The sequence below is a fragment of the Manis pentadactyla genome, chromosome 5, assembly GCF_030020395.1.
Source record: "Manis pentadactyla isolate mManPen7 chromosome 5, mManPen7.hap1, whole genome shotgun sequence".
NCBI classification, from domain to species: domain Eukaryota; kingdom Metazoa; phylum Chordata; class Mammalia; order Pholidota; family Manidae; genus Manis; species Manis pentadactyla.
In genome coordinates this window covers 101,375,329-101,401,180 of record NC_080023.1, presented here as the reverse complement: position 1 = coordinate 101,401,180, position 25,852 = coordinate 101,375,329, and the positions used below count along the sequence as shown (strand labels likewise).

The window sequence follows — 25,852 nt, the reverse complement described above, 5'->3', positions numbered from 1 at the left end:
TTGGCTTGCCATAGATTGGACACCCCACTCTGGTATCCGTTGGCCAGCCCCAAACGGCACTCACTGGCTGTGTGGAACTAATCTCTGGCCGTGACTCCCTCTGACACAGAAAATACTCTTATGGAAAATACTGGAAAACCTGGACTGGATCACTGACAGAAGAACCAAGCGGCACTCTGAGGTCTTGGAGTGTTGAGGTTTACTTCACACCAGTGGGCTCAGAGGGGAGTAATCTCCCAATGTCTGAGCCCTTAAGCACAAGCCAGGGGAGCAATTTATATTATTTTGCTATGTGGCATTTCAGCAAGGCGCAGGGCAAAAGAGGAGCCTGGAGGAAGGGAGGAGGGAGCTGGGAGTGCTTTGCCAACTGGAGGAAAAAGTGGTTTGCTGACCTTGACGGCTGTGTTGAATATTTTCCTTATCACCTTCAGGGTGGATAGAGAGGTGCACTCTGCGATTTCCTTGGTTGCAAGGATGTTGGGTTAAGAACATTCCCAAGCCTCCAACATCCATGGACTAGGAGTGTTTTTCATTGGTATGATCACCTAGCTTCCATTTTTATACCATCTCTTGATTTAGAAGATGTAATTTGGCATATCAAATCCTTAAGCAATTTTACTCAAAAGGCCTTAATACTAAAGTAAAACTAATGCACCAAGCAGTTATACAAAATAGGATGGCACTAGACATCTTAACAGCAGCACAGGTGGGACCTGTGCTATATTTAAAGTTGAGTATTATGTGTACATTCCAAATTATTCACAAAATATCTCCAATTCATTCCAGGACTTCTGAAAGCAAGTCCAAGCTATGTCAGGCCCAGAAGTCCCATGGACTACTACGATATGGAGCTGGTTTTCTAAATCCTTTTGAAGCCATAAAATTGCAAATGGTGATGGAAATGGAACCCAAGATAGAGGTCCCCATCTTCTGAGGCCCTCTCTACCGACCAGTGATGGAGACCTACCTGCACCCTATACTGTGCCCCCTCTCAGCATGAAGCAGCCAGAGTGGCTGTCAACCCCTTTCCCTAGCAGCAGCTAGGGTCTCCATCTGTAGAGGGGGAAATGAGACAGGGACCATGGGCTTAGACAGAGTAGGGTGACGGCCTCTGGAAAAAACAAAGCAAGATAATCCATTGTGGGGTTTGCTTTGGCCTGCTGGGGGGCCCAGCTTATTTTTCTGACTTTACCCACGTGCTGTTTTCCTTCCTCCAGTCCTAATCAAGTGATTGGCCACAAGCAAGCCCAAAACAATAGTAAAAACAGGAAGGATTCCATCTTGAAGATAAGATTGCATTTTAAAAACCCAATTAGTTAAAAAGTAAGTTTCTTAACATACTCTAAGAAACAGACAATAGCTCAGCCCACCTTGGGAGCAAAGCAGGCAGTCTTGAGTGATATGCTCCCAGACCAGGAAGCTGCTGCTATCCTGGGAGGAAATCAGAGCAGTAAATTTCTTGTGAATAAGCCCGAAGACTAATAAAAAACTTAATGTCTCTTCAAAGATAAACATTTTGGGACCACTTAGCAGGTGTGCATCCCTAGCCCTTTGTCTCTCAACCGCCTATAAAATCCCTAGACAACGTGCTAACCTGGAGACCTCTTGTCCCCTCCTGGCCTGAGCCAGGAGCTGTGTCCCTTGCGTTATGTCTAAATAAAAGCCTCTTACTTGCTCTCCAAAAAAAAAAAGAATGAGTGTCAGATATTATTACCCTGTGTCCCTCCATCAAGTCTTGGGACTAAGGGTGAAACTAGTGAAGCATTCACCTTAAGTGCAAAATTAAAGGGAGTACCAAAAATACTCAGCAATCAAGATAAGCAATATTGTAGCTAAACATTAAAAAACTAAATATTAATAGAAGAAAACATGATGAACAAGATGTCAAAGTTTTAAATAAAGACAGGATTAGTGCAGGTGATACATCCTGTGACTGTCTTGAGTTACATTGCAAAGAACATCGTTCATCACTGTTCCCCCACAATACATCTCTCTTTCCAATGAAATAATCCTCAAAAATATTCTCTCAGTTGCCGTCATCTTTTATATCTATATTGAAATTTAGACTCTGTGGCCTAACAGCTCACTTTGAAATTATTTTGTATATTATTGTATCAGTCAAAATTTTCAATTTAAAAAACAGTTTTCCATCCATCCACCCACCCATTAGTCCATCCATTCATCCATTGGGACTGTATATGAAGGAGAATAAAGACAACCTTCAAATGCTAATGATTAATTTACTTTACGAGGTAGTTAAACTAATGACTGTGAAACGGAAATGTTTACAGTAACAGAGGAAATACTAAGATGACCTGCCTCACCAAGGAGCCCCCAACACTGATATGTAAAATTAAAGGGAGTCATGGTGCATTTTACACTCTTGTTAAAAATGTCCCATAAAATATGTCCTGTTGCCAACTCCATTTTTGAGCTTACATTCTCCCCTGTATAGCGCCAACCCCTGTGAGCTGTTCTGAAATAGCTTATCTCAATTTCTGACCAGTTTGTTGTTAATGTAAATACAAGCTCACCTTCAGAGGTAGAATGAAAGGCCACCTTCAAGCCAGTGAATTGTCAGTTCCTTTGTAAAGAGTGTTTTTATTAACCTTAAGCTGCCTGAGAGGTAGTTAAGTCAAATTTTGTATCAAAGAATATAGTTCTGCATGTCATTGTATGCACTGAGATCTTTTTGAAGCTTATCTCAAAGTTTTTACTTTTAAAATTTATGTATTAAAGGGGTGATTTAATCAATAGATATTTATTTTTTTTAGCTTACAGAGAGAGCTATTGGCTCTAATGACTTCCAGTGATCAAAGATAATTCTCTAAAAATTGTTTGAGGCACTTTTGGCCTCTTTGTGTGACCCAGTACAAATTAGGAAATTGCCACTTGTGAGTCCAGCTGTAGTGCATTGGTCGGTAAAGTGTCCAGTGGTCAACTATGACTTTCTTGGTCGTTTGAAGCTGTGCTTACTCCATAAGCACAGCCTACAATGTATTTGGCTTAATAAACTGTAACATACCGGCCACAGAAAGAATTTTATAGAACTGTTTCTGCTTGGAATACTGTAATTTGGTGTTGAATTAATTGTAGTCCAAGAAGGTGTTTTAGCCCATGGCATATGACCTCTGAAACCCCAAGTGCCAAAATCTTACTATGTAAAAATGACTCATATAATGCAAAACACAGACACAAAAAATTGGAACTGAATTTCATACCATGCTGTTTTGCTAAACTATACTGTCTGAAGAGTTCTTGCAAATCAGTTCCTGCTGCTTTATAAATGACTATATTTAAAGTGAATTACAACAGCCCACCTGCAGTGCAAGACCAACTTGTTCAAAGATGATTTAGAACCTATGACATTAGGGAGTCTCTGGCCCTGTTGCTGCAAGTGAACAGAAGGTCAGTGAAAATGAACATACATTATGAAGTCCACATTTCTAACAAACATTTTCCAAAGAATAAAATGGGAATTCAAGAAACACATACAATTTACTTAATATTCTTGTTAACATTAGCATTGGTATGAAAGAATATACTTCCATATATAGTACAAAGAATAACCAAATATATCCCATTTTAGCCAGTCCTAGTTTAAAAAGCAGAGCAGTACTGTAGTGGGCCTGTCCTGTTGGTGCTCGCTGCTGATTTCCTACTGTACATACCTGAGATGCTTGGCCGGCAGGCTTTCCTCTGGCCGAGGAACACGCTGAGCCACCGCAGGCAGGACACTCTGAAAGTGCCAGGGAATTAAGGCCATCAAGTAGTAATGGCCACGAGCTGGTAGACAAATATTTAAGCTTCTTTGACCTTCGAGCACAATGACGTTGAGATACATGCTGTGCAATGTCCAGGAGGTACCAAGTGGAACAGCCTTGGTTGCCCATAATAATCTGCTTATTAACTCAGATCTGTGTGGATTTCCTTCCTTTCCTTTCCCATTTCCCTTCCCTACTTCCTTACCAGTGATTCCTGGGACAACCCCACAAATGAACTACTGACACTCAGATTCTTGCCTCAGGGTTTCCTTCAGTGGGATCCTGACACCAATACTGCTGAAGCTCCTCTTCATCTCCAAGTTCAGCCCTCTGTTTCTCTTCAACTGAGGGTCACTACTGCTTTGATTTTTTTTATGTTTATCATTGCTTTACTGTTTTTATGATTTTATTAAATCTATTAAAGGTATTAATAACTAACTGCATTTTTAAGGTTCTTTATGTTTTTGAACTGAACAAATTTATTTCATACTGTATGCATTCTTTTACAAATTTTTTTCAACTAACCATTATGTCTCTAAGATTCATCCATGGGTTACTTTTAGATTTTTGCTGTTATGTCAGTGCTGCTATGACTATTTCTGCACATATCTTCTTGCACATATGTCAAGAGTTTACCTAGGATCGAAATTGCTGAGTCATAGTCTCTACATCTTCATTTTCTTTTTAAAGTCACCTTTTCTGGTAAAGACAGTAGATTTAATACGTGTCTAATTTTGTTTCCTTTCAAAACTCTACCAAGCTTTTAAAAAGGTAAAAATCCCCAGAGATGGGGAAAAGAGAAGATAAGGCAATATTAATAAAACTTTTAAATCCGGGAAGTAGATGGATGATTGATAAATTACTTGGTAGAACTAAGAAAGCCACATGTAAGATGGGGTGAGGGAGGGAATCAGAGAACCAACTTAACTGATACTGTAGCATCTTCAGAAGGGTCCATAATTGCTGTCTCTGGAAGATGGGATTAAAGTAGCTAACTGAAATATGGCGAATTGGTTGTAAGTTTTTAAAGGAGCAGTTAAATACCAAATCACCTTTTTACACGACACGCATGGGTAATTGTTCCTCACAATCAGCAGAATTATTCTCCAGACGGGGTGAGACAGAAGAACTCTTGACTGAGGGATACAAAACACAGTTGAGAACACAAATACCATAAAGGAAAAGGAAGACTGAATATGTACCTATTAAATACTGAGAGCTCCACTCTACTTTTTGGAACACTGGCAGCCAAGCCTTTACTCTCTACACAAGATTTTGGAAGAGTATTCTCAGGGGATCTGATCAGCCCCTGCGAAAGACCTACAGAAAATGACACTGTGTTTTCCCTACCAAATGGCCCACCTAGGGCCACCCTACAGGGAAGTTCATAGTCGTCAAGTTTATCAGGCCTTTAGCCATAGACCTTTAAAAATGAGCATTTAATCAAGAAGACATTTAAGAAAATATCTCTAAAAGGAAAGATAGTGAAACAATGGATGAAATCATTTTAGATATGTATGGGAAGAATAAAACCTCAAAAATAAAAACAAGAATGTACCTATCATTAATATTCTGAGAGAGACAAGAGAACACATTATTTCTGGAATGAAAACAAAATACCATGAAAAATTGAACACAGAAACAGAAAGCAGCTCTTGGAATTGAAAAATGTAATGGAAGAAATGAAATACTAAAAGAGCTGGATGATGAAGGAACATCCCAGAAAATACATTAAAAAGATAAAAGATAAATTAGAGGACCAGTTCATGAGTCATAACATTTGTGAAACACAAGTTCAGAATGTGAAAGCAGAGAAAATGAAGGGCAGGAAATCATGCATCAAATAATCCCAGAAAATTCCCCAAACTGACATAATAATTTCTATATTGAAAGGGTCCACTAAGTGCTTAGCGCAATGGTGGAAATGGGACCATCCTAAGGCATGTTGTGAAATTTCATGTATGTGCAAAAAAAATAATTTTATACATTTCTGTGGTGGGATTGGAGGTGGCAAGAACAGGTGACATACACATGTAATCATAATGGGTTTGAATCTGTAGCATACTGGAAGTTAGATGATAAAGGAGCATTGCCTTTAAAGTAAAAGGAGTTTTTTTCTCATCTAGAAGTCTGTACTCATCCATACTATCAACTGAGTGTGATGATAGACTCCAGATGTTTTCCAGTTATATAGGTCTCAAAAAATGTAGCTTGTAAGCATCCTAAGAAGCTGCTGGAGGACAAAATGTACATGAAACTTGGGTTTAAGAAAACTTTAAAATAGATTTTTAGAACAGAGGGAAATATAACACCAAATAACTTTCCAAAGTAGTATATCAATTTACCCTCCCTAAAACAGTATAATATAAGAGTTCCCTTAAGCCACAGCCTCATCAAGTTACTTTTCCTCTAAAAATTTGGTAGGACTCATTGTAAATCTTTCTGAGCCTGGTGTCTTCTTTAAAGGAAAAGTTTTTAAAACAACGGTTTATTTTTTTTAAATTATAATAATAGAAGATAATATATATCATAGAGTAATATATATCATTTTTATATATGCACATATATATGTATCATATAGTTTCTTTAATTACAGTAACTACATATTTTATATTTTTTGAGTCAGTTTCAATTATTTTTTTCTAGGATGTTTTCCTTTTGTCTAAATTATCAAAAGCTTTTCACTAATATATTGAATTTATTTGGATTGGTTTTGTCTTTTGTTCATTTTGTATGTTGTAGGTCACATCTACATGCCTTTTTCCCCCTGAGTTTAGGAACTCAAAGAAATTTTATATATACATATGTGTATGTATGCATATATGGCTCTTTCTGAAGGGGTAATTTATGTTTATTATAATCAGAAAATGCAGGTAAGCAAAAAGGGGACAATAACCTTCAGTAATTCCCCCATTTAGGGATTACTAGTTCTATTTTAGGTTCGGTTCCCTGAAAAACAGACTTGAAGACAGACAATACAGTAATGGAAGTTATTTGGGGGGTGATGAGAAAAGCCCTATGAGTGAATGGCCCCAGAGCTGGGCAGGGGGAGACCTTGACTGGCTGTGCTGTAACACCAGAGTCCTTAGCCATTTGTCTGAGAAGGTCTGGAACTGGCATAGCCATGCAGTTTTGTCCCTCACTTAGGCAGTGGTAAGATGTGCGACCCTGCAGAGAGGGTGTTACCTTGAGCCTAGCAGCCCCCTCAAGCCTAGGGCAATTTCTGGTCCCAGCTGTGAGTTGACACTGCCAGGACTCGGCTCTCCTCCCAGTCTGGAGAATGTGTGCCTTCGCGCCGTGGTGCTGCCCGCGTGGAGGTGGGGGCGGGATGGCAAGAATGGGAGATGAATCTTGCCGGTGCACCATGGCACCCACTCACACTCCCTCTTGCACTGCTTGATCAACTTGCCGTATGAGTTCGCCTCACTGGGAATAGCTCCACTAGGATCCTGGTTGGTCTCTTCCTCTGGGGGAAAGGGCAAGGTTGAGGGAATGAACTATTAGCGCATGGTGGAGAGACAAGACCATGGGCTTAGACAGGGGAGGGGGAGGGCCTCTGGGAAAAACAAAAGCAAGATAATCCTTTGCTTTGGCTTACTGAGGGAGGCCCAGCTTATTTTTCTGACTTTACCCAAGTGCTGCTTTTCTTCCTCCAGCCCTAAACAAATGATTTGTTGCAACTTAGGCAATGTAGCAAGCAAGCCCAAAACAACACAGTAAAAACAGGAAGGATTCCATCTTAAAACCCAATTAGTTAAAAAAAGTTCCTTAACAAACAGACAATAACGCAGCCCACCTTGGGAGCAAAGCAGGCAGTCTTGAGTGATATGCTCCCAAACCAGGAAGCTGCTATCCTGGGAGGAAATCAGAACAGTCAAATTCTTGTAAATAACCAGGAAGAGTAATAAGAAACTTAGTGTTTCTTCAAAAGTATTTGGGACCACTTAGCAGGTGTGCATCCCTGGCCCTTTGTCTCTCAACTGCCTATAAAACCCCTAGACAACGCACCACCCCGGCCCTCTTGTCTCCTCCTGGCCTGAGCCGGGAGCCCTGTCCTCCTGCTTTCTCTCTAAATAAAAGCCTCTGCCTTGCTCTCCTACCTTGACTGTGTGAAGTTCCTTCTTCGGCTCCATGAACAAGAACCCCCGCATCAGTGGCAGCTGTCCTTGGGGTCACAACGGATGTTTATAACCTCTCTCTTCTAGTGCCCATTCTAGATTCACCTTGCTCTTGGGGGCTTTCCCTGAGAAGCCTGGTACCCTGGCCCTCATGCCTTTCTCACACTGTGGCTGCCGGACTCATCCATTTCCTTTCAAAATTTGTCAGAGAAATACTAAAGCTGTGCAGTGGATCATCTGGGTACCAAGATACTCCTTCTTACTTCCACTGTGTGAGAACAACCCTATCTTCTGATACTCTGGGTCAGGTACTCCTGCCAGGATGGTGACCTCTCTCCTTGCCTATTGGTCTCTTGGGAAACAGGATTTCTAACTCACAGAGGCCAGAATTGAAGGAATCAGAAGTGATGGCTGAAAGGAAGGGAGCCACACACAGCAGCAATTCACCAGAGAATTCTGCTTTATTAGGGAAAGGTGCTGGGTTATATAGGAAGGGGCATGAGCTGATTGAGGTGTCACTTCTACGGGGCTGGTGGCTATTGGCTAGGTGCTGGGATTAGGGGGGCGAGGGGTGATTGGGCTTCAGGTGGCGCTGGCGGGAACCGAGGACCCAGAAGAGAAGCAGGAAGTTTGCCATCTTATGGGTGGGGGCCCTTCAATGGCTACAGGGGATCTTCTGCTTTTACTCTTTATTTCCCAGACCCATACAGTCTACCTGTTGAGGAAAGAGCAGCATATAGTGGTTATTAGTAAGTATATACTGAATCCTAGAGGCTGATGCCTGACCCTTGCAGCACATGTACATCTTTATTTCCATAGGTGAAATGTCTAAAACAGATTGGTTGGCCACAAGTTAAAATCAGCTCATACAGTTGAGGGCACACGCTCCTACCTCTAGGCCCTGACACAATGCAGTGGGCTGCTTTCAAAGCTCTCCTCCTACTCCTTGCAAAGTGTTTGCTCTGCCTGGCAAGCCATGCCCTGAGATAGTGCTGCCCAGGAAGACTGCCCTAGAGGACTGGATGCTATCATGAAATTGTCCTGACAAATAGCTGTGAAAAGGTTATAATTGTAGCTGGCAAATACAAAGTGCAGTATTAGTTAATACCTCACTATTCCATAGTACTTAAATAAATCCCCAATGGAGAATGACAGATATAATCCAAGAATAAAGAAGTATTCCTACAAGAGGTTAGTTTGGCCAACTTGAAAATGGGAAAACAAACTTCACAGAATATTGTTCTTCTGACTCACGTTATTACAAATGAATGATTAACTGGCTGAAATATCCTTGAGCTGTGTTGTTATCCACAAAGGATTATGCTGAGATAAACAGATTGCAGGAAATGCTTTGTAATGCAATGTCGCCTCAGCCCTTTTTTTTCCTTATTGAGGGATAACAAAAAAGTTGATGATAGCTTCCTGTTAAATGAGAATGCATGGTGGGGAGGTCTCATGGAGGAAGGAGGTTTGGATGGAGAAAGAGGAATAGATGGCATAAATAAGGATCATCGAGGAGGAAACCCCCTGCTCAGCTGTCTTTGATCTTGCACCCCCCCTTCAGTGGTAGAAGTGCATAATAATTGCCTCAGGACAGCACAATTAGCATGTTATATTTGCAGGCCAAGAAGGATGGCACAGGTGATATTTACACTCTAATCTCATTGATCTGTGGGTCACAGTTCACACAGGAAGGCCTGAGTGGACCCTCTCTCGGGGACAGGTGGCGAGGCCACGGGGCCCCCTGCTGTGACACCATGTAGTGAGGAAAGCAGTGGCTTTAAAGCCAGACCCAGTTCATGTTCTAGCTGTGCCACTGGCAAGCTGTGTGACTTTTGAGGAAGTAGCCTAACCTTCTCTGCCTTGTTTTTCCATCTGAAAAACAGGGATAAAATAATGTAGTTAATAAAATTGTTGTAAGGATAAAATGAGTTAATGTTTAGAAAGGTCCTGGCACATAGTTACTGCTCTATAACCGTTTGACTCCTTCCCTGTACTCTACTAGAAGGCCCTTTGTAATGCAGAGAAAAAGCCAATTTAGGCATGAAATAGTCTGCCAGTTATGCCCGGGACACAGGCTTCTCAGCTCTTGGGGGCTGATGGAGGTGCTGGGCTCAGGACAGAAGGCTGCTCTGTGCAGCTGCGGCAGGAGGTCGTCAGGGCCGCTTCCTGGGCCAGGGTAGAGCTTCTTGCCCCTCGGAGTTGAACAGCCCTGTTCTCTGGAGCTTACCCCGGGTTTTTAAAGAGGCTTCAAACTAGAGGAAGGCGGGCCTAGGGCTGACTGGGATTTTGGCTTCTGACGAAAGGCCCACAAGCCGCACGTTCTCTCCTAAGTCTTCGCGTTGCTTACTCTCTGTAACAGACTTGGAACAGATGGCTCCTCCTCAGGAACTCTCTTTGCCGATCTCCCCCAGAGCCCCTTACGAGGCTGGGTGGATCCCTCGGTTCTGATAATGAATGGTGACGTCAGGCCTTTGGGGTGGGAGCTGGCAGGAATCTTTGCCCTCCCAAATGGCTCTTGGATGTTGATCCAGCTCATCAGGACATATCCAGAGGTTAAATCAGAATGAGCACCTTTGCCCTTACTTCCAGATCTAGAAACAGTTTGGTGAGTTACCTGTAAGCAGTGTCTGTAACCTAAAATCTCAGGGCTCCGTTTGCCCTTCTTATACTATGAAGTGCCACATCCAATTTGTCTTTGTTCCAACTCTGAGAGGACTTAATCTCATCATTCTGGCCTTTTGCAGGTAAGTATTCTCCAAGGATATGATCTATAAGGAGGAGAACTGATGATGGAGCTAATATTTCAAGGTCCTGCTCGAGCAATTGTACATAATATAGAAGGAGAGGAAACTCTGGAAACCATCATAATTATTCTACTTCTGCCCCTGCAGAAACTCAATAAAAAACCTCACGTTTTGGCTTTTCTCTTCCCTACATAGATGGAATATGTTGTACTTCTGTTGAGATGAAATCCAAAGAGAAAGAACAAAGTTTTCAATGAGTCTGCTCAAGCTTGTAGGAATCTAATAAAAGTGTTACTTTAATCATTGACCAATACTTAAATGGCTTGTGTGGCTGTGTCTTATTTCTATTTAATCTTGGGATTGGAAGCAGAACAGAACAATGTCTTAGATCAGTGGTTCTCAAAATTTAGTGTACATCCAAATAAACTGGAGGGTGAATAGAGAGCTCAGATTGCTTGGTCCACCCTCATTAGATCAGCCGTTTTCAACAGGTGATGTGAATGCGGCTGGTCCAGGAACTACACTTTGAAAATTACTGATTTATATAGTAAAAGCCTGACCATTTGGAACCCTTAGAGAGTGGGACTATTTCGTAATGCGAAGTGTTAAGATTTGATGTGGGAAGTCAGGTTGAAGCAGCAACTCTGCACATTGCATACGGCAAAACAACTGAGTCTCTGAGACTCAGCTTCATCATCTGAAAATAAGGAATGAAAATAAGACCTCTATCACAGGATTGCTGTAAAGATGAAGTAAGGTCGTGTGTGTGAAAGAGCTTGGTAAATGGCAAAATACAATGGAAGTTTAATTCATTCTAGATAGGCCTTTGATAGTCAAGTTTTATCTCAAGAATAAAAGCTTTGATTTTAACTTCTGGCATAGAAATTTTTCATCATTATCATCATTGTAATAATACCAGGAATAGAAGTTGCTAGTCTACTATTTGTTGTACATTCTATACTGGGCAGTTTTGTTTATATCTTTCAAAGACCTCATAAAATCTATTTCATCATATAATTTTTGCTTACCTAAAAGGAGTATACTGGACAGAATTTAAATTTTTCTTGAGGCCTCAGGACAAGGCAACAAGCACCTTGGGTGTGTGAAACCCCATTTATATAAATGACTTAAAACAGTAAAAATATTAATGGTTGCTAAAACCTGAGGGAGGAGAGAGGGATAAATAGATAAAGCACAAAGGGTTTTCAGGGCCATGTAACTAACTCTGTATGGTGTTATAATGATGGGTACAAGCAGAGGGTAAGTGTGAAATCTCTGTACCTTCTCAATTTTGCTGTGAATGTAAAACTGTCTTAAAAAGTGAAGTCTTTAAATTAAACAAAAAATCAGTGGTTGTCAGGTATTGGTGGGAGGGTGGGATGAGCAGAGCACAGAGGATTTTTAGGGCAAGAAACTACTTTTTAAAAAATTTTTTATTGAAGTATCGTTGATATACAATCTTACATTGGTTTCAAATATGCAATTGTCACCCATATTATTAATTCCTCAGTGTAACTCCACTACTGCTGTTACTATCTGTCAATATAGGAAGATGTTACAGAATCATCAGTTATAGTCTCCATGCTGTACTACCATCCCCGTGACCAAGTTATATTATGATTGAGAATTTTTGTGCTGCTTTAACCCCTCCTGTTCCACCCCCTCCCCACGTTCCCCAACCCCTCCCCCTTGGTAACAGCTAGTCCCTTCTCAGTGTCTGTGAGTCTACTGCTGTTCTATTCATTTTGTTTTGCTTTGTTTTTATATTGTACTTAAGTGAAATCATATGGTATTTGTCTTTCTCTGCCTGGCTTATTTCACTTAGCATAATACCCCCTAGTTACATCCATATTGTTGTAAATGGCAAGTTTTTTTAATGGCTGAATAATATACCATTGTGTATATGTACCATATCTTCTTTATCCACTCATCTATTGATATCCTGGTTGCTTCCATATCCTGGCTATTGTAAATAATGTGGCAATAAACACAGGGGTGCATATATCTTTTATAGTCAGGGATTTTGTTTTCTTCAGGTAAATTCCTAAGAGTGGAGTTACTGGGTCATAAGATATTTCTATTTTCAAGTTTTTTGAGGAACCTCCATACTGCTTTCCACACTGGCTTTACCAATTTACATTCCCATCAACACTGTAGGAGGGTTTCCTTTTCTCCATATCCTCACCAACATTTGTTATTTGTTGTCCTTTGTATAGTGGCCATTCTAACTGGTGTGAGGTGATACCTCATTTTGGTATTGATTTCCGTTTCCCTGATGATTAGCAATATGGAGCATCTTTTCATGTGACTATTGGCCATCTGTATTTCTTCTTTGGAGAAATGTTTGTTCAGGTCTTCGGCCCACTTTTTAATTATTTGTTATTTGGTGCTTAGGCATATGAGTTCTTTATATATTTTGGATGTTAACCTCTTACCAGATAAACTGTTTATGAATATATTCTACCATACTGTAGGTTGCCTTTTTGTTCTGCTGATGGCCTCCTCTGCTGAACAGAATCTTTTTAGTTTTGATGTAGTCCCACTTTTTCATTTTTGATTTTGTTTCCCTTGCCCAAGGAGATGTGTCCAGAAAAAAACTGCTCATGCTTACTGTTCAAGAGAAGAAACTATTCTTTTGATACTATAATGATGTATACATGTCATTATATGTGTGTCCAAACCCATAGTATGTACCACACCCGAGTGAACCTTCATGTAACTTTGGACTTTAGTTGGCAATGATGTGTCAATGTTGGTTTGTCAACTGTAATAAATGTGCCATTCTGGAGTGAGATGTTGATAGTGGGGGAGACTGTCCATATAGGGGATGGGATACCTGGAAACTTTCTGTATTTTCTGTTCAATTTTGCTGTTAAAACCAAAATTACACTAAAAAATTACCTATTAAAAAATTACACACAAAAATGCATTATAAGATTCATGAGAGTAAACAGAATGATGGACCCCAAAGATGTGCACATCCTAATCTCTGGAATGCTGAGTATGTCACCTTCCATGGCTAACGGGGCTCTGCAGCTGTGTCTGGGAAGCATTCTGCAATGGGACAATCATCCTCGATTTTCTGGGCAGGCCCACCGTTATCCTCAGGTCCTTAAGAGAGGGAGGCAGGAGTGCTAGAGAAGGAAATGTGAGGGACGAAGCACAGGGGTGCGTGTGTGTGTGTGTGTGAGAGAGAGAGAGAGAGAGAGAGAGAGAGAGAACTTCTGTTTTGCTGCTGACTTTGAAGATGGAGGCAGCGGCCACGAGCTGAGCAGTACAGGCAGCCTGTAAAATCTTTGCTGACACATTTTAGACTTTTGATCTCCTGAACTGCAAGATAACAAATTTATGTTGTTTTAGGTCAATGTATTTGTTGTAATTTGTTCCACCAGCACTAGGAAACTAACACAATGATTTTTCCAGGGAAATTTACAAAATTGAGTAGAGATATTTACATGTCTCATTGTCTATTAATATACATCCAAGTGACTTCAAACTGGGAGTGTCCAGGTACCAGGTCTTCTTGTTTGGATCCAGGAACCATCTGCTTGGGTTTATCATCTAATGTGCTCTTCCTTCCTAATTTCATAACTGTCACTGAGAGAAAAAACTGCGACTCTATTATACTCACAATGCTTGTAGCTCTTTAGTACCTCTCTGTATGAAAATAATATAGATCTTTTTGCCTCTGCAGTTCCTAATACCATTTATTTATATACGTTATTACTCATGACACTGACATCTGTGTGCTGCCTGCAAACATGGGCTCTTGGTGACTCTCATAGCTTGCTCCTCGGTGAGCATCACAAGTACAAGGCTCAGCAGGAGAAAATGTTCATGATCATTTCTGGTCATGTTACATTTTACTTTTCAGATTTTATTAACATAAAGCAGAACACACTTCCCAACCATTGTTTTCTTGAACTTCTTAGGCGATGTTCACTGCATTCCTAAGATGGGATCTCTTTCAGCATTGACTTCAGTCCTGCCTTCTACACAGTCAGGAACATAAATAAGAATGTTCTGATTTACTCATTCGCAGAGCTTACAACAGACCCAGGAAAGCACATGGATCAGTGGCAGGAGAGGACCTCAACTGAAAAGGCCCGTTGGTACTGCAGAGCCACAGCCCAGAAGCCCTCACAGGAGGCAGGCACAGTGCTCCCAGATCCACATGCGGCTGGCTGGGGTGCAGCCTGCAGAGGCGGTCAGGTGAGTAAGGTGTCTGCAGGATATGCTTACATTGGACAACAAGCTATGGTCAGAGGGGTCTGTGATACCCCCTGCCTCAGCAGGCTAGATCTTGAGCAGCTCACACACCCAGACACACTTACCTAGGATTTCCTACTTGTATTGATGAGGGTAGAAAGGTAAAGAAAAGAAACAAATCCCCAGCATTAGTATTTACTGTTTTTTATTAGAAGAACCTCACCCGTTTAAGGACTGTAGACTATGGCTGGCATCCTTCCATCAGGAGTCCGACAGGGCTGAGTTAGAGGCGGAATACGAGGCCGAGTGTCACCTTGTGGGTGCTCCATTTTTTGGAAACACAGAGGAATTAATGATTCCTCTCAATAGCCTCTGTCAAAGAGTTCTATTATCTGAATATCTTGGGGATCTGATCCGAGAGTCTTGGGGCTTCTGCCTTCACTCGTGAATTATTTTCTCACGTGTTTTGCAATTAGGAGTTTGTCTTTGGTGGCATAATGTCTCTGAAAATTTTATGGGCTTACTTGAGGGATATGTTTTTTCAAAGACATTTTGCCTTTGCTTTTGCCCAGTGTCCATGGATATTACTGGCCTGAGACTTTGTGTTTACAATTTAACTTGGGTCATTCTAGGTCATATTCAAACCCCAAGTCTGTGTTAATTTGAGGGTGGACCCAATGTTAAGTTCTGTTTTTTAAGACAGGCAGGCTTCCCTTCTGTTCTGCTGTGTCTCAGAGTGGATTTCTCCCCACCCCACTTTCTACATGTTCACCGAGGGCTATAGCTTTACAAATTTCATCTTTGCTTGGAAGACCATTCCCTAAATGCTTCACTAAGTTTCAGAACCATGTTTCCTTCTTAGATGGGCATTAAAACCCCTTCATGATAGAGATCTGCAAGTATTCCCAGGTTTGACATAGTATCGACTCACATGCTTAGCGACTGGATTTTTAATTAGCTTTATTTTGGCCTCTGGGGATTTCTCCTACTTTAAGAGCTCAATTAAATGATATTTGCTTTATCTTATGCCACATTTATATGTATATATTCGTACTTTATAAATATATTTTTAATCCTCATTCTAAGTGTAAAATCTGTAAGTCTTTAAATAAAGTAGTGGGAAGGCTTTGAAGTTTCATAGTCTGTTACTTCTAGGTTTTCACACACATTGTTTCTTGTGCCTGGAATATTCTTCTCCCTTTTCACTTGACAAATCCAGATGTCATACCCTTAAGGAAGCCATCTGTGAACCCTCAAGTCTGAGGTAAGGACCCTGCATCCTGCCACGCAGTGCACAGCTCTGCCTGTTTGCCCTTGTGTATAGCGTCCGTGGGACTAGCTCTGTGAGACCAAGCCTGTTTAGTTTACCCCAGCCTGACACTTAGAGAATCACCTATTTGTCAAATGAATGAATGTCTTCTGTTTACTTTTATTTGCTTATTTTTAAATGTAAATCTTTTCTTCTTCACAAGATCTTTGGCCTCTAGCCTTTATGAATTTCCCTTAGCTTCTACCAATATGGTAAAACTCCCACTGGGAATAACTTCATCAGTGATTATCAATCTATTAACAAAAGTCTGATGACTAATTTTTCACAGTAGAAATCAAGTGTTTTTCTGAAAAATGTATAGTTTGTTGTTTCTTCTTAAATTTCAGGTCTTGTCCGACTGAGAATTTCTAAAAATGCTGTTGATTTTTTTTTATTGCCCTTCACTGGGATTACCTTCTCCTTTCTTTATTTTTCTATTTTCTATTTTTTTTGTAGGAGAGCAAGGCAGAGGTTTTTATTTAGAGATAAAGCAAGAGGACAGAGCTCCCGGCTCACTCCAGGAGGAGATAAGAGAGTACCGTCTCCTTTCTTTATAAAATCAATTTTATGTCAAGTGGGAAAGGATGAGAAACCTATTCTTTCACTCACGATTTGTTGAGTATCTTCGAAGTACGAGAAAGAAGGCACATATGCTGGTAGCTAAGGAGGGCTGATTCAGATGCGTGTTCTTAGGACAGGGGAGAATCAAACTTGTCTGAGGGCCTCAGGGATGGAGCTAGGATAGAGAAAGAGAAGTAGAGGTTCCAGGAGAGGGAGTAATGATCAGATAGAGTCTTGCCTTCATCTCCCAACAAGGGTATTACTCTAACAGACACAGTCGAGCACCCTTAGCAACTACTTCTGTTGGCTTTTCTGGAGAGAGATGTAGCTGGAGCAGCTGTTGACCAGGTTTTACGCTTTTCTTCCTTAATTTAGACAGATCAGCGAGGCCAGAGAATTCTTGACTTTCAAGAGTTGGTTGGCAAAGGGGGAAGCTTGTTTCTTACAGGAATATGCTGCATTGGAGTCTTATAAGGCCTAAAAACACTCCTCTTGGGTAAGAGGAAACATGATATGAAGTGAAATATGGCTCTCAAGGTAATTAATATAGGAGATATTAAAATTGAGAGCTATTGTGACAGTCATGTGATTATATTGTTCCTTAGATTCTAGTTTAGAAAGAAGAATCCTAAAATGTGCCATTGGGATTGCTGTCTAGATGATTCAAAGTCAACTTAGTTTTTATTTATCTTACACACACACGCGCGCGCACACACAGCTAAAAATGAGGCAAGTCAGAGAATCATGCATGCCATTCAATTAGATTTATTTTGATTCAGATAATTATTTTATTCCATTCATAACTCTTGTAGATTTTTATCTTGAAAAAAAAAAAGTTTTGTGACCTGGAAACATATAGTTATTTTTTTCCTGCCAAGACTAAATACAGCTTACAATCCGGGAATGCTCTGTGCAAGTTCAAATTTAACACTATGTGCCTTAAAAGTAGAAAACCATATCCTGACATTTGCACTTATCAAATATGGGTATCCCTGTTTGCTGAGAATAGCAAGAAGGTGGGCTCAAGAGAGCTGTCAAATGCTTCCCTTTTCTACAAGAAAGGATGATATCTCTTGGTGGAATGATGAGTATCAAAGATTTCAGATGATCAGTTATAATTTGGAGAAAATCTTGAAGAAATGATCACTGGACAATAGGCAGTAAGCAAGTCCCAATTCTCCATTGGTTGTTTTCTATTTACTTTGCTTCAGCTAGTAAAAATCTTTTAAAAAGCAGTTTTATTCATTGTTTGCACCCAGTAAGGATTGTTTCTTTAAATACAACTGAAACTCTGGCATCCTCTAGTGGTCAGGAAATCTCAAATAGTGTTTCTCATGAACTTACTCATTTTATATTTGCCATAAGTTTCGTCAATTAGGCATAGCCTAGATATTCTGCCCTACTTGAAGAGGCTTGTCTAGTGGCAAAACTAAATAGTGAATTATAAATTCTGCATTTAATTATACCTCCGTGCCTCTAGACTAGCAGCTTTTGAAGCACAGTGGACTGGGATTCTGCAGAGATGTGGCATTAGCTATTACCAGATGCACTAAAGGAATGTTAAGTGTTAAGACCCAAACAAAACCAAACCTGCTGGGTGAGGGCAATCTTGTCTTTAATGCTTCTAGGTAGTCCATTTGATCCACTAAGAACACTAAGAATGTATTTGAGACCTTTTGTAATTAAAATTCAAAAGGAAACTAAGTGGAGTAAATACCTGCTTTGAAACTAGCCAGATATGGGCTCCAATCCAGTTATGCCATTTGGCAAGTATTTTAACTCCGAAGCCGTAGCTCCACAAGCAACACTGGGCAGGTAATAATTACCCTCCATAGAGTCACCAGCGATTTGAAGTGAACTGTATGGAAAATGCTGCCCTCAAACTGGTAGCAAAGGATATTAATAAAAAGAAGACTATTACTGAGAGAGGTCTAGGTTCAGGAAAGGATTTTATTAAATCACTATTTTTTTTTCAGATAATGGGATCATAGGTTAGCTTGATTAAAGTTTCTCAAACTATTGCATCCATTCTCCCTGCCTAAAATTCAAAGCTCCCTAATAATCACACAACATACCTGCTTGTTCATTGTTTTTATTTTTACAAAGCATGGCAAAATGAGGAAATAACAGATAGGTACAGAGTTTGCACAACGAAAAACCACCCTTACCTTCTCTTGACTTTATAAGGATAATAGGTGAGTATGTGTTCTTCTAAAATGATTGTTTCATAAAAGACTCATCTGAAACGGTTCTCATTGTGGGGGAGAGGAAAGACAGGAAGTCAACATTCACAATTATTTTAAATGACTTGAAAGCTAAACATAATATACATAGTAATTCCTTTATCCTAGTACAAAAATAGTGCCAGAAACTATATATTTGTTCAAATATATTGAAAAGGTATAAGAATACAAATAGATAATAATAGTGGCTAGTGTGATTCACAAGGTTTCCTTAAACTGTAATAGGAATTTATATTTTAAACTATTTACATTGCTTTCAACAACATTTATTAAGACATGTTTACATAGGCTTTTAAGAAGCCCATGGCAGAGCAAAGTGAACTTTATTACTTTCATCTTCGCTCCCTGTGATGGAGCAGAAGGAGTCCAAAACTGTGCACAATTTAATAGTCTAAGAGAACTCTGAGTAATCTCTCCCTGGCTAGTTTAAGGAAAAATAATCTATACATAGTGGAAAATATGACTCCTTATATTAGGTGTTCTTTTAAACTATCAATAGGCTAAGTGACTTTGTAATTGCAAGACGGGACGTTCACTGATAGATTCTTAATAGGTACTGGGTGAGGAACCAGAAAACTGCATATTACATATGTTACAGGTGAAAATTAAAATAATATAATGTACCTTGTATTTTCACCTTAAATTGGCAGAATCAGAAGCTGGTAAGTCTCTTATCCAGCTCTTTTTGCAGAGACTGCAAGCTCCTTGAGGTCACTGCTCTGTCTCTACAGCTGAGCACAGTACCTGATACGTGGCAGGAATCCAATTAAAAGATGGATTGTTGCATGCCTGATACTAATCAATAACACTATACCACCTTATTTTAACTACAGTTGTTCACAGAGGAGGATAACAATTATGCTTCCCCCCTACTTCCCCACCCCCAATCTTAAATCACTCCTGTAAAACAAAACAAATCAAAACAGAACAAAACAGCATTGCTTGTCATGACCTATGAAGTTTTAGTAGTACAATCTAGTGAAAAACACATGAAAATTGAAAATCAAATTGGGATGGGTCTAATATTTGTGTTCTATGCTGAAAATAAACACACTTCACTACTAGGCAAGAATGTATCTATGACCAGTTTCCTTCCAGGACCCACCATTTCTGATATATTTTTGTACACTTTCTTATCTCCAATATTCCTATCAAAGGAAACTGTTCTTCATAATTGAAGGTTCAGTGGTGACATCATCATCACCCAGGGTTTGTACCTGGAGATGAGGTGCTCAAAATTTCATGCTCACTAGTGATCTGCATGAAAAGCCGTATTGCCTTTTCTTCAGTCTTGGAAATAACATAGGAAATGACATGTGGCATTAGTTACCATGCTGTGTAGCCTGATATCCCATTGCTGATAGTGGTCCCCAGGGCCCACTAGGGCTTACACAGTGGCTACCCTATGTAACATCCTCCTTGAAGACAGGCTTAGCCCAAAACATAACTCTGTTACAGCACAACTTGTTCAGGCACCCAGAGGTTAAGTGACGTACACCAGTTCACACAGGGCTGTGACTGGCAAAGGCCAATACTATGAAAAATAGAAGGCCAGGCAATTTTATAGATATCCTTTAACAACTTAGTAAAATAGTGGGGACTTTTTGGGCTGAAAATTGAAGTGAAATGGTATCATGTTACTTAGTTATAACTAAAACAAACTAATCAACAAGAACAACTTCTTGCTAGTTGTGGGTAATATAAATATAGAGTAAGGTGAGGGAGGACTACATTTCTTTTCCAACTTGAGAAGATAAAGGAAACAGTCACATAACAAAACTTCAATTTGTGCCCACATACCAGATATTAATCCATGTATGGAATGATTTTCCCAGAAATTAAAAAGTATTCAACCCAGCTAAGTAGTCCTAAAGAAGTACTTTTCTTCTGTATGAACTAAAACATCCAACAACAAAATAAAATGGGCATGGCATTGTCCAACTTCTTTTAATTTCTAAACTATTAAAGGAAAATAAACCATTAGCTAAAGGTAAACCAAACAATTTCTAATCTAACTATATCTTCTTGTTTGTTAAAAAATGTCACAAATACAAAAACAAAACCTCCACACATAGCCTACTATATTGGAGGGTCTAAATAAACTGCTGAAGTATGACTACAAATTTTAGCATAACTGCTAAATCACAATGTGTATGATAAAAAGATAGTTTATCAAAGACTGTTATTCTTCAGACAAATTTTCTATATTAAGGAATTACATATGCATGCATGGGTGTACACCAGTATGGAGGTTAAGTTATTTTAGTGACAGTCTGTGTGACTTACACACCAGGGCCACCAAGCAGTAAGGCAGCCTTACATCAGTAGGACATAAAAAAGAATGACATCCTGAAACAACAAGTGTTTCAACAATAATAATACAGACAGCATTGCACAGTTGATAACTTCCTAACTTTCTAGACTAGCTTTTACCCTATGAAGTAATGGCAATATGATTTGTTTTGCTTTTTTTTTTTACCCAAGTGGTAAAAACAAAGCCACATTATGTCACAATCTATATACACACTCAGAATTTAAAAACTTAATGAAAATGTTGACTTTTTGGCAGTTTAGAGAAACAATGATGTGAATGGAAAATGTCTTACATGTTTTAGTAAAAGGTCTTTGAGAAAGCTGTGTTACCATATCCCCAAAGTTTTACTATCTAAATTAGTGAAAAACCCAGAAACTTTTTTTATTGTGTGTGGGGGGGGGGAGGGTTAACAATTCAAATAAATACCTCTCTTCTTACTCTCCCCGAGTCCAAACATTTCATCAAATTTGGAGATTTTCCTTCCCTGAACCAGTTGCTCTATTCATTATCTACTTCTCCAATAGTGTGTATTCACTACAGGAAGAGTGTAGTCACAATAAATATGCATTCAGAGGCACACATGTAAAATGGGAATCCACTCAAATGGGCTCCAATTCTAAGAAAAGTGTTAATATTTCCTAAATGTTAAAAGCAGTGAGAATAAAATACCACCAAGCAAAATCTCATGGCCAGTATTTAGGCTACATCCCCAAACTTCTCTGATTCTAGGTTGACTAGTCCAAATATGGAGGTTTCTCAATCACAAACTCAATACTGTTATTTTATTCAGGCCTGAAGTTTCTTACCTTACTGCTCCCTCAGTTTAGTTTTTGACCCCAGTATCAAGGAGAGCCCTTTACTGCTTATATAATTAATACTTTCCTTATACTTCTTTGACAAAGAGAAAAAAAATTATTTATTTTGTACTCTTACCTATGGTCATATTTCACTTCAGGTCAGTGCTCTAATTAACAATTTTTTCTCACTTTCCTGTTGAGATTTAAACTGTTGACTTAGAAACTGCTTTGTAAGATGAATGATGAGAATTATTTTAAAAAGGAAGTTCAATATTCAGAACACTGACTGACTCTCAAAAGTGTCTCCAGAAGAATGTTTCTCTTCACTGAGACATCCATTGGCCTTTCCATTTCTGGATCACACTCATCCCTCAATACTCAGTGACTGGATCTTCTCCAAAGTTTCCCCTGCTTTGTATCACATAGGTTAGATTGAAGTGATTTTGTGGGTAGCCTTTGGATAGATGTATTGCATTGAAATGAAAAAGTTCTCCCCTGCCTGTTCTGTTCTCTAGTAAGACGGCAAACCAATTAAATACCTTTCCCTTACAGTACTGCCTTATAGTACTTTCCATTTGCTTCAAAGTTTTAACATTTTTTGTTAAGGTAATACATTGTTGACAAATACACCCCTTTCCCCTTAACATCCACTCAGCCAACACTTTTCTCTATCCTGTAAGTGTTTTAAATGTCACAGAATATATTCAACATACTCCTCACCTATTTTTTGAGAAAGAAAATATTTAAAACATTCTTAAAAGATTGGTAATTCAGAAAACACAAAAGCAATGATTTAAATCCCCAAGCAAAACAAAAACAAAAAACCCACCTCAGTGCAAGAATGCAGCTTGCGCTCTGCGGCATCATAAACAGCGCTCTTGTACACGTGCCAGGATGCTCAGAGTGGGTGTCTTTGATAAACTCAGTTCAGTGGCATAAAATACATGTACAGAAAATATGTAATAGTCCCCTAAAAACATTTCACGCTATGCTCTCAAAAAGTTGTGCAAAATTAAAAAACACAGTGGCAAAATGTATACTAAATCCGTACAGTGTAGAGCAAAACGAGGCTTACTAGAATACACCATCTGTAAACTTCAACCCTGTGTGACTAGGCCACTCAATTCCGCTTAGACTGGCTGCTCTCCCCATTAACCAGCGTCTTCTCCTGCTGTTCTGCAAGAGCCTGCCATTTTTGCCTGTTCTTTCTGCATCCATCCAGCAAAGGGAAACAGTCCTCTGATACATGGGTCAGGGCCTAAAGGAAGAAAAAGAAAGCCAGCAACTAGAAGGCAGCTGGGAAATGAGCCCTCTCCCCAGGCGTATACCAAAGGGCCACAGCCCACACTCATTTCATGATCAGACCCGCCCCTGGGGCTGTCCCAAGCTGTGTGAACACACATGCAGATCACTTATGAATGATTCTTCGTAGGCTACACAGCAAGAAGTACGTGTTCAGAGCACACACATACATTCCAAAATAACATTACTAAGCTGTGGAGACAGATCTATACGTACTCCACTTTGCAGGAAATAATACATGTTGCTTTTATGTAGTACAGATGGCTCTCCACAAGTGTAACTGTATGGGGAACTGTTTAGTTTTGTGTTTTTCTATAAAATGACTCTATACAATGTACTTACATATATTTTTACCCCAGATTGCAATAAATATCAGTTTATAATTCTGCATGGTATTATTATTTAACAACTGTCATACCATTAAGTATTTAGGTACAAGAATGTATGACTTCAATAACCAACACAGCTAGATATATTGTGTGTGTTACTATTGTACAGCCTCCAAAAATGTCATACAAATACATTTGACACAGAAAGATGTGCATTATGATATATTATGGATTGCAAAGAGCTATTTTTGTTTAATGAAAAAAATTTCATAAAGCATATACAGTGACATAGTAACAGTAGTTATCTCTGAGTAGTAGAATTTTAGGTGATTTTATCTTTCTTTTTGCTTCTGCATATTATGTGATTTTTCTACAGTGAGTACATTATCACTTCTGCAATAAATAATAGTAAAAATACATATCAATATTATACAGAATTTAACAACAGATTAAAAGAAAATGAATGCTTGCACATATATGAAACATAGAAAGACAAAATCTGTCATGGATGATGTGATTGTTATTTTGACTATATTTCCAGCCATGGGGAAATATCAAGAGAGACATTACTATTTTTAATTGGGGAACTCTTATCCAATCAATAAGGAAAGCATCTGCTATGGGAAGAATGAGATATTCAGGAGTGTTTGAAACACGGCTCTGAACACACTTCTGCAACGCAGAAAACAACTAGAATGGCGAACAGGTGGGGAGACAATAGGACAGAGGCCTAACACCCCTGGTCTTTTTCCTCTTTTTTCTTTTGCTGTCTCTCCTATCCTTTCTTCCTTTTCTTTTCCTCATTAGCCACAGCTTCTTTTTTAAGTTCTTTGGGTGGCTAGAACCCTGAACTTGGGGTGAGAGATGGACTTGAGATACAGTTCTTCAACTAAACCACCTGTTTGGGCACATAGTCCCTCTCCCTGGAAGATGAACTTTACATATTCAATTACTTAATCTGTGAAATGTCTGGATTAGAAGATTCTAGGGTTTCTTCTGGTCTTGATATTCTGTAATGACTCCATTATAATTACTGTTTTTCCAAATAATTAAAACTTAAGACAGTTCCCTATTTAAATTTTGAAAGACAAGTAGAGCATTTACTTTCTTTATTGGGGCTTACATCTAAACCAGGAAACTGGATGTCTTAGGGAGGATAGCTTTACCTAAAAAATAAAAATACCAAGCCAGCAGGTGTGTGGAAATGGGAACCTGTAATATTCATCCAGCCACCTCCTTATAATCCTCATAAATCCTTAACAATATTAAAGTCACACTATACAATGTCAAAAAGTTATTTTTCTTTATTGAGGCCAAAACTTAAAAAGAATGTGCTAACACAGAGGCAAAGTAGCTCCTTGAGGGTTGCCCTGGCACATAATTCTTCCAATATTCTCTACACATCAGTCTGCTAGAGCCTAGCACACAGTGCACACTCAATACATTGTTGAATTAAAGTTTTTAAGAAACAGTAAATGTAAAATGTGTTCCTTGTTCAATATACACTGCATGTTTAAAATAAAAACACCAATTCTGATAACTTTGTTTTGTTTCTTGATGAAGAAACAAAAAATGTAAGCCTAGTGCAAATTGCTTCAGTTTACTTTTAGGTCCTAACTTACAACACAAGTCTATCAGGTCTACTAGTTGTCATATAAATACCTCATACAGTTGCAAGCAGATAGCATCTATGAACCCAACTTGCATACTTGGGATTTTATTTTTCTTCTCTCTGTTCATTAGATCCTGAAAACACAAACGCAGAAACAGACACACAGATCTCCATTTACTTAAAGAACACAGTGCAGCTGGCTCTAGAAAGATGAATCCCTGGGTTAGCTGAGGAAGAGATACCCGCCTGCCTGCCTCCTCACCTCTGCAAGCCTCCTGCGCTCCCCAGCCGCACCATGTTCAGAAGGGCCCTGACCCTATCTGCCTTGTTCGTCCTGGTTGACTTCCTCCACACTGCCCTTGGAATCAATCACTGACCTTCAGTTGACCACCTGACTTCAGTTGAATTTGAATCAGAGTTCACTGCTGATGTAGAATCAACCAGCGATGTATTTGGAGAACACATAGGCTTTGAATTGTTCACTGATGTGGAATCAAAGAGCTTCAGCTTTGTGGAAGAAGCTACTGAGTCCACAGTTGATTACAAT

The 25,852-nt window shown here is 39.4% G+C and overlaps 1 protein-coding gene and 1 long non-coding RNA gene across 8 annotated transcripts in view; one reads left to right on the top strand and one right to left on the bottom strand.

Moving 5' to 3' along the window:
- Positions 1-25,852, top strand: part of LOC118924103 (uncharacterized) — a 71,939-nt gene that overhangs the window by 41,431 nt on the left and 4,656 nt on the right. For all 5 annotated transcript variants that reach the window (XR_008997838.1, XR_008997840.1, XR_008997837.1 and 2 more), the window contains one exon: positions 14,672-14,841. This is a non-coding gene — a long non-coding RNA (uncharacterized LOC118924103). The remainder of the gene's footprint in view (positions 1-14,671; positions 14,842-25,852) is intronic.
- PDE5A (phosphodiesterase 5A) overlaps positions 22,983-25,852 on the bottom strand; it is a 142,838-nt gene continuing 139,968 nt past the window's right edge. For 2 of the 3 annotated variants that reach the window (XM_036908604.2, XM_036908605.2), the window contains exons 20-21: positions 25,356-25,439; positions 22,983-23,320 (exon numbers count right to left, since the gene is read on the bottom strand). In XM_036908604.2, the coding sequence (XP_036764499.1) occupies positions 23,183-23,320; positions 25,356-25,439 (222 nt within the window). In that variant the 3' untranslated portion in view covers positions 22,983-23,182. Of the gene's footprint in view, positions 23,321-23,909; positions 24,087-25,355; positions 25,440-25,852 lie in introns of those variants that run through there. The other variant, XM_036908606.2, reaches the window with a different exon arrangement.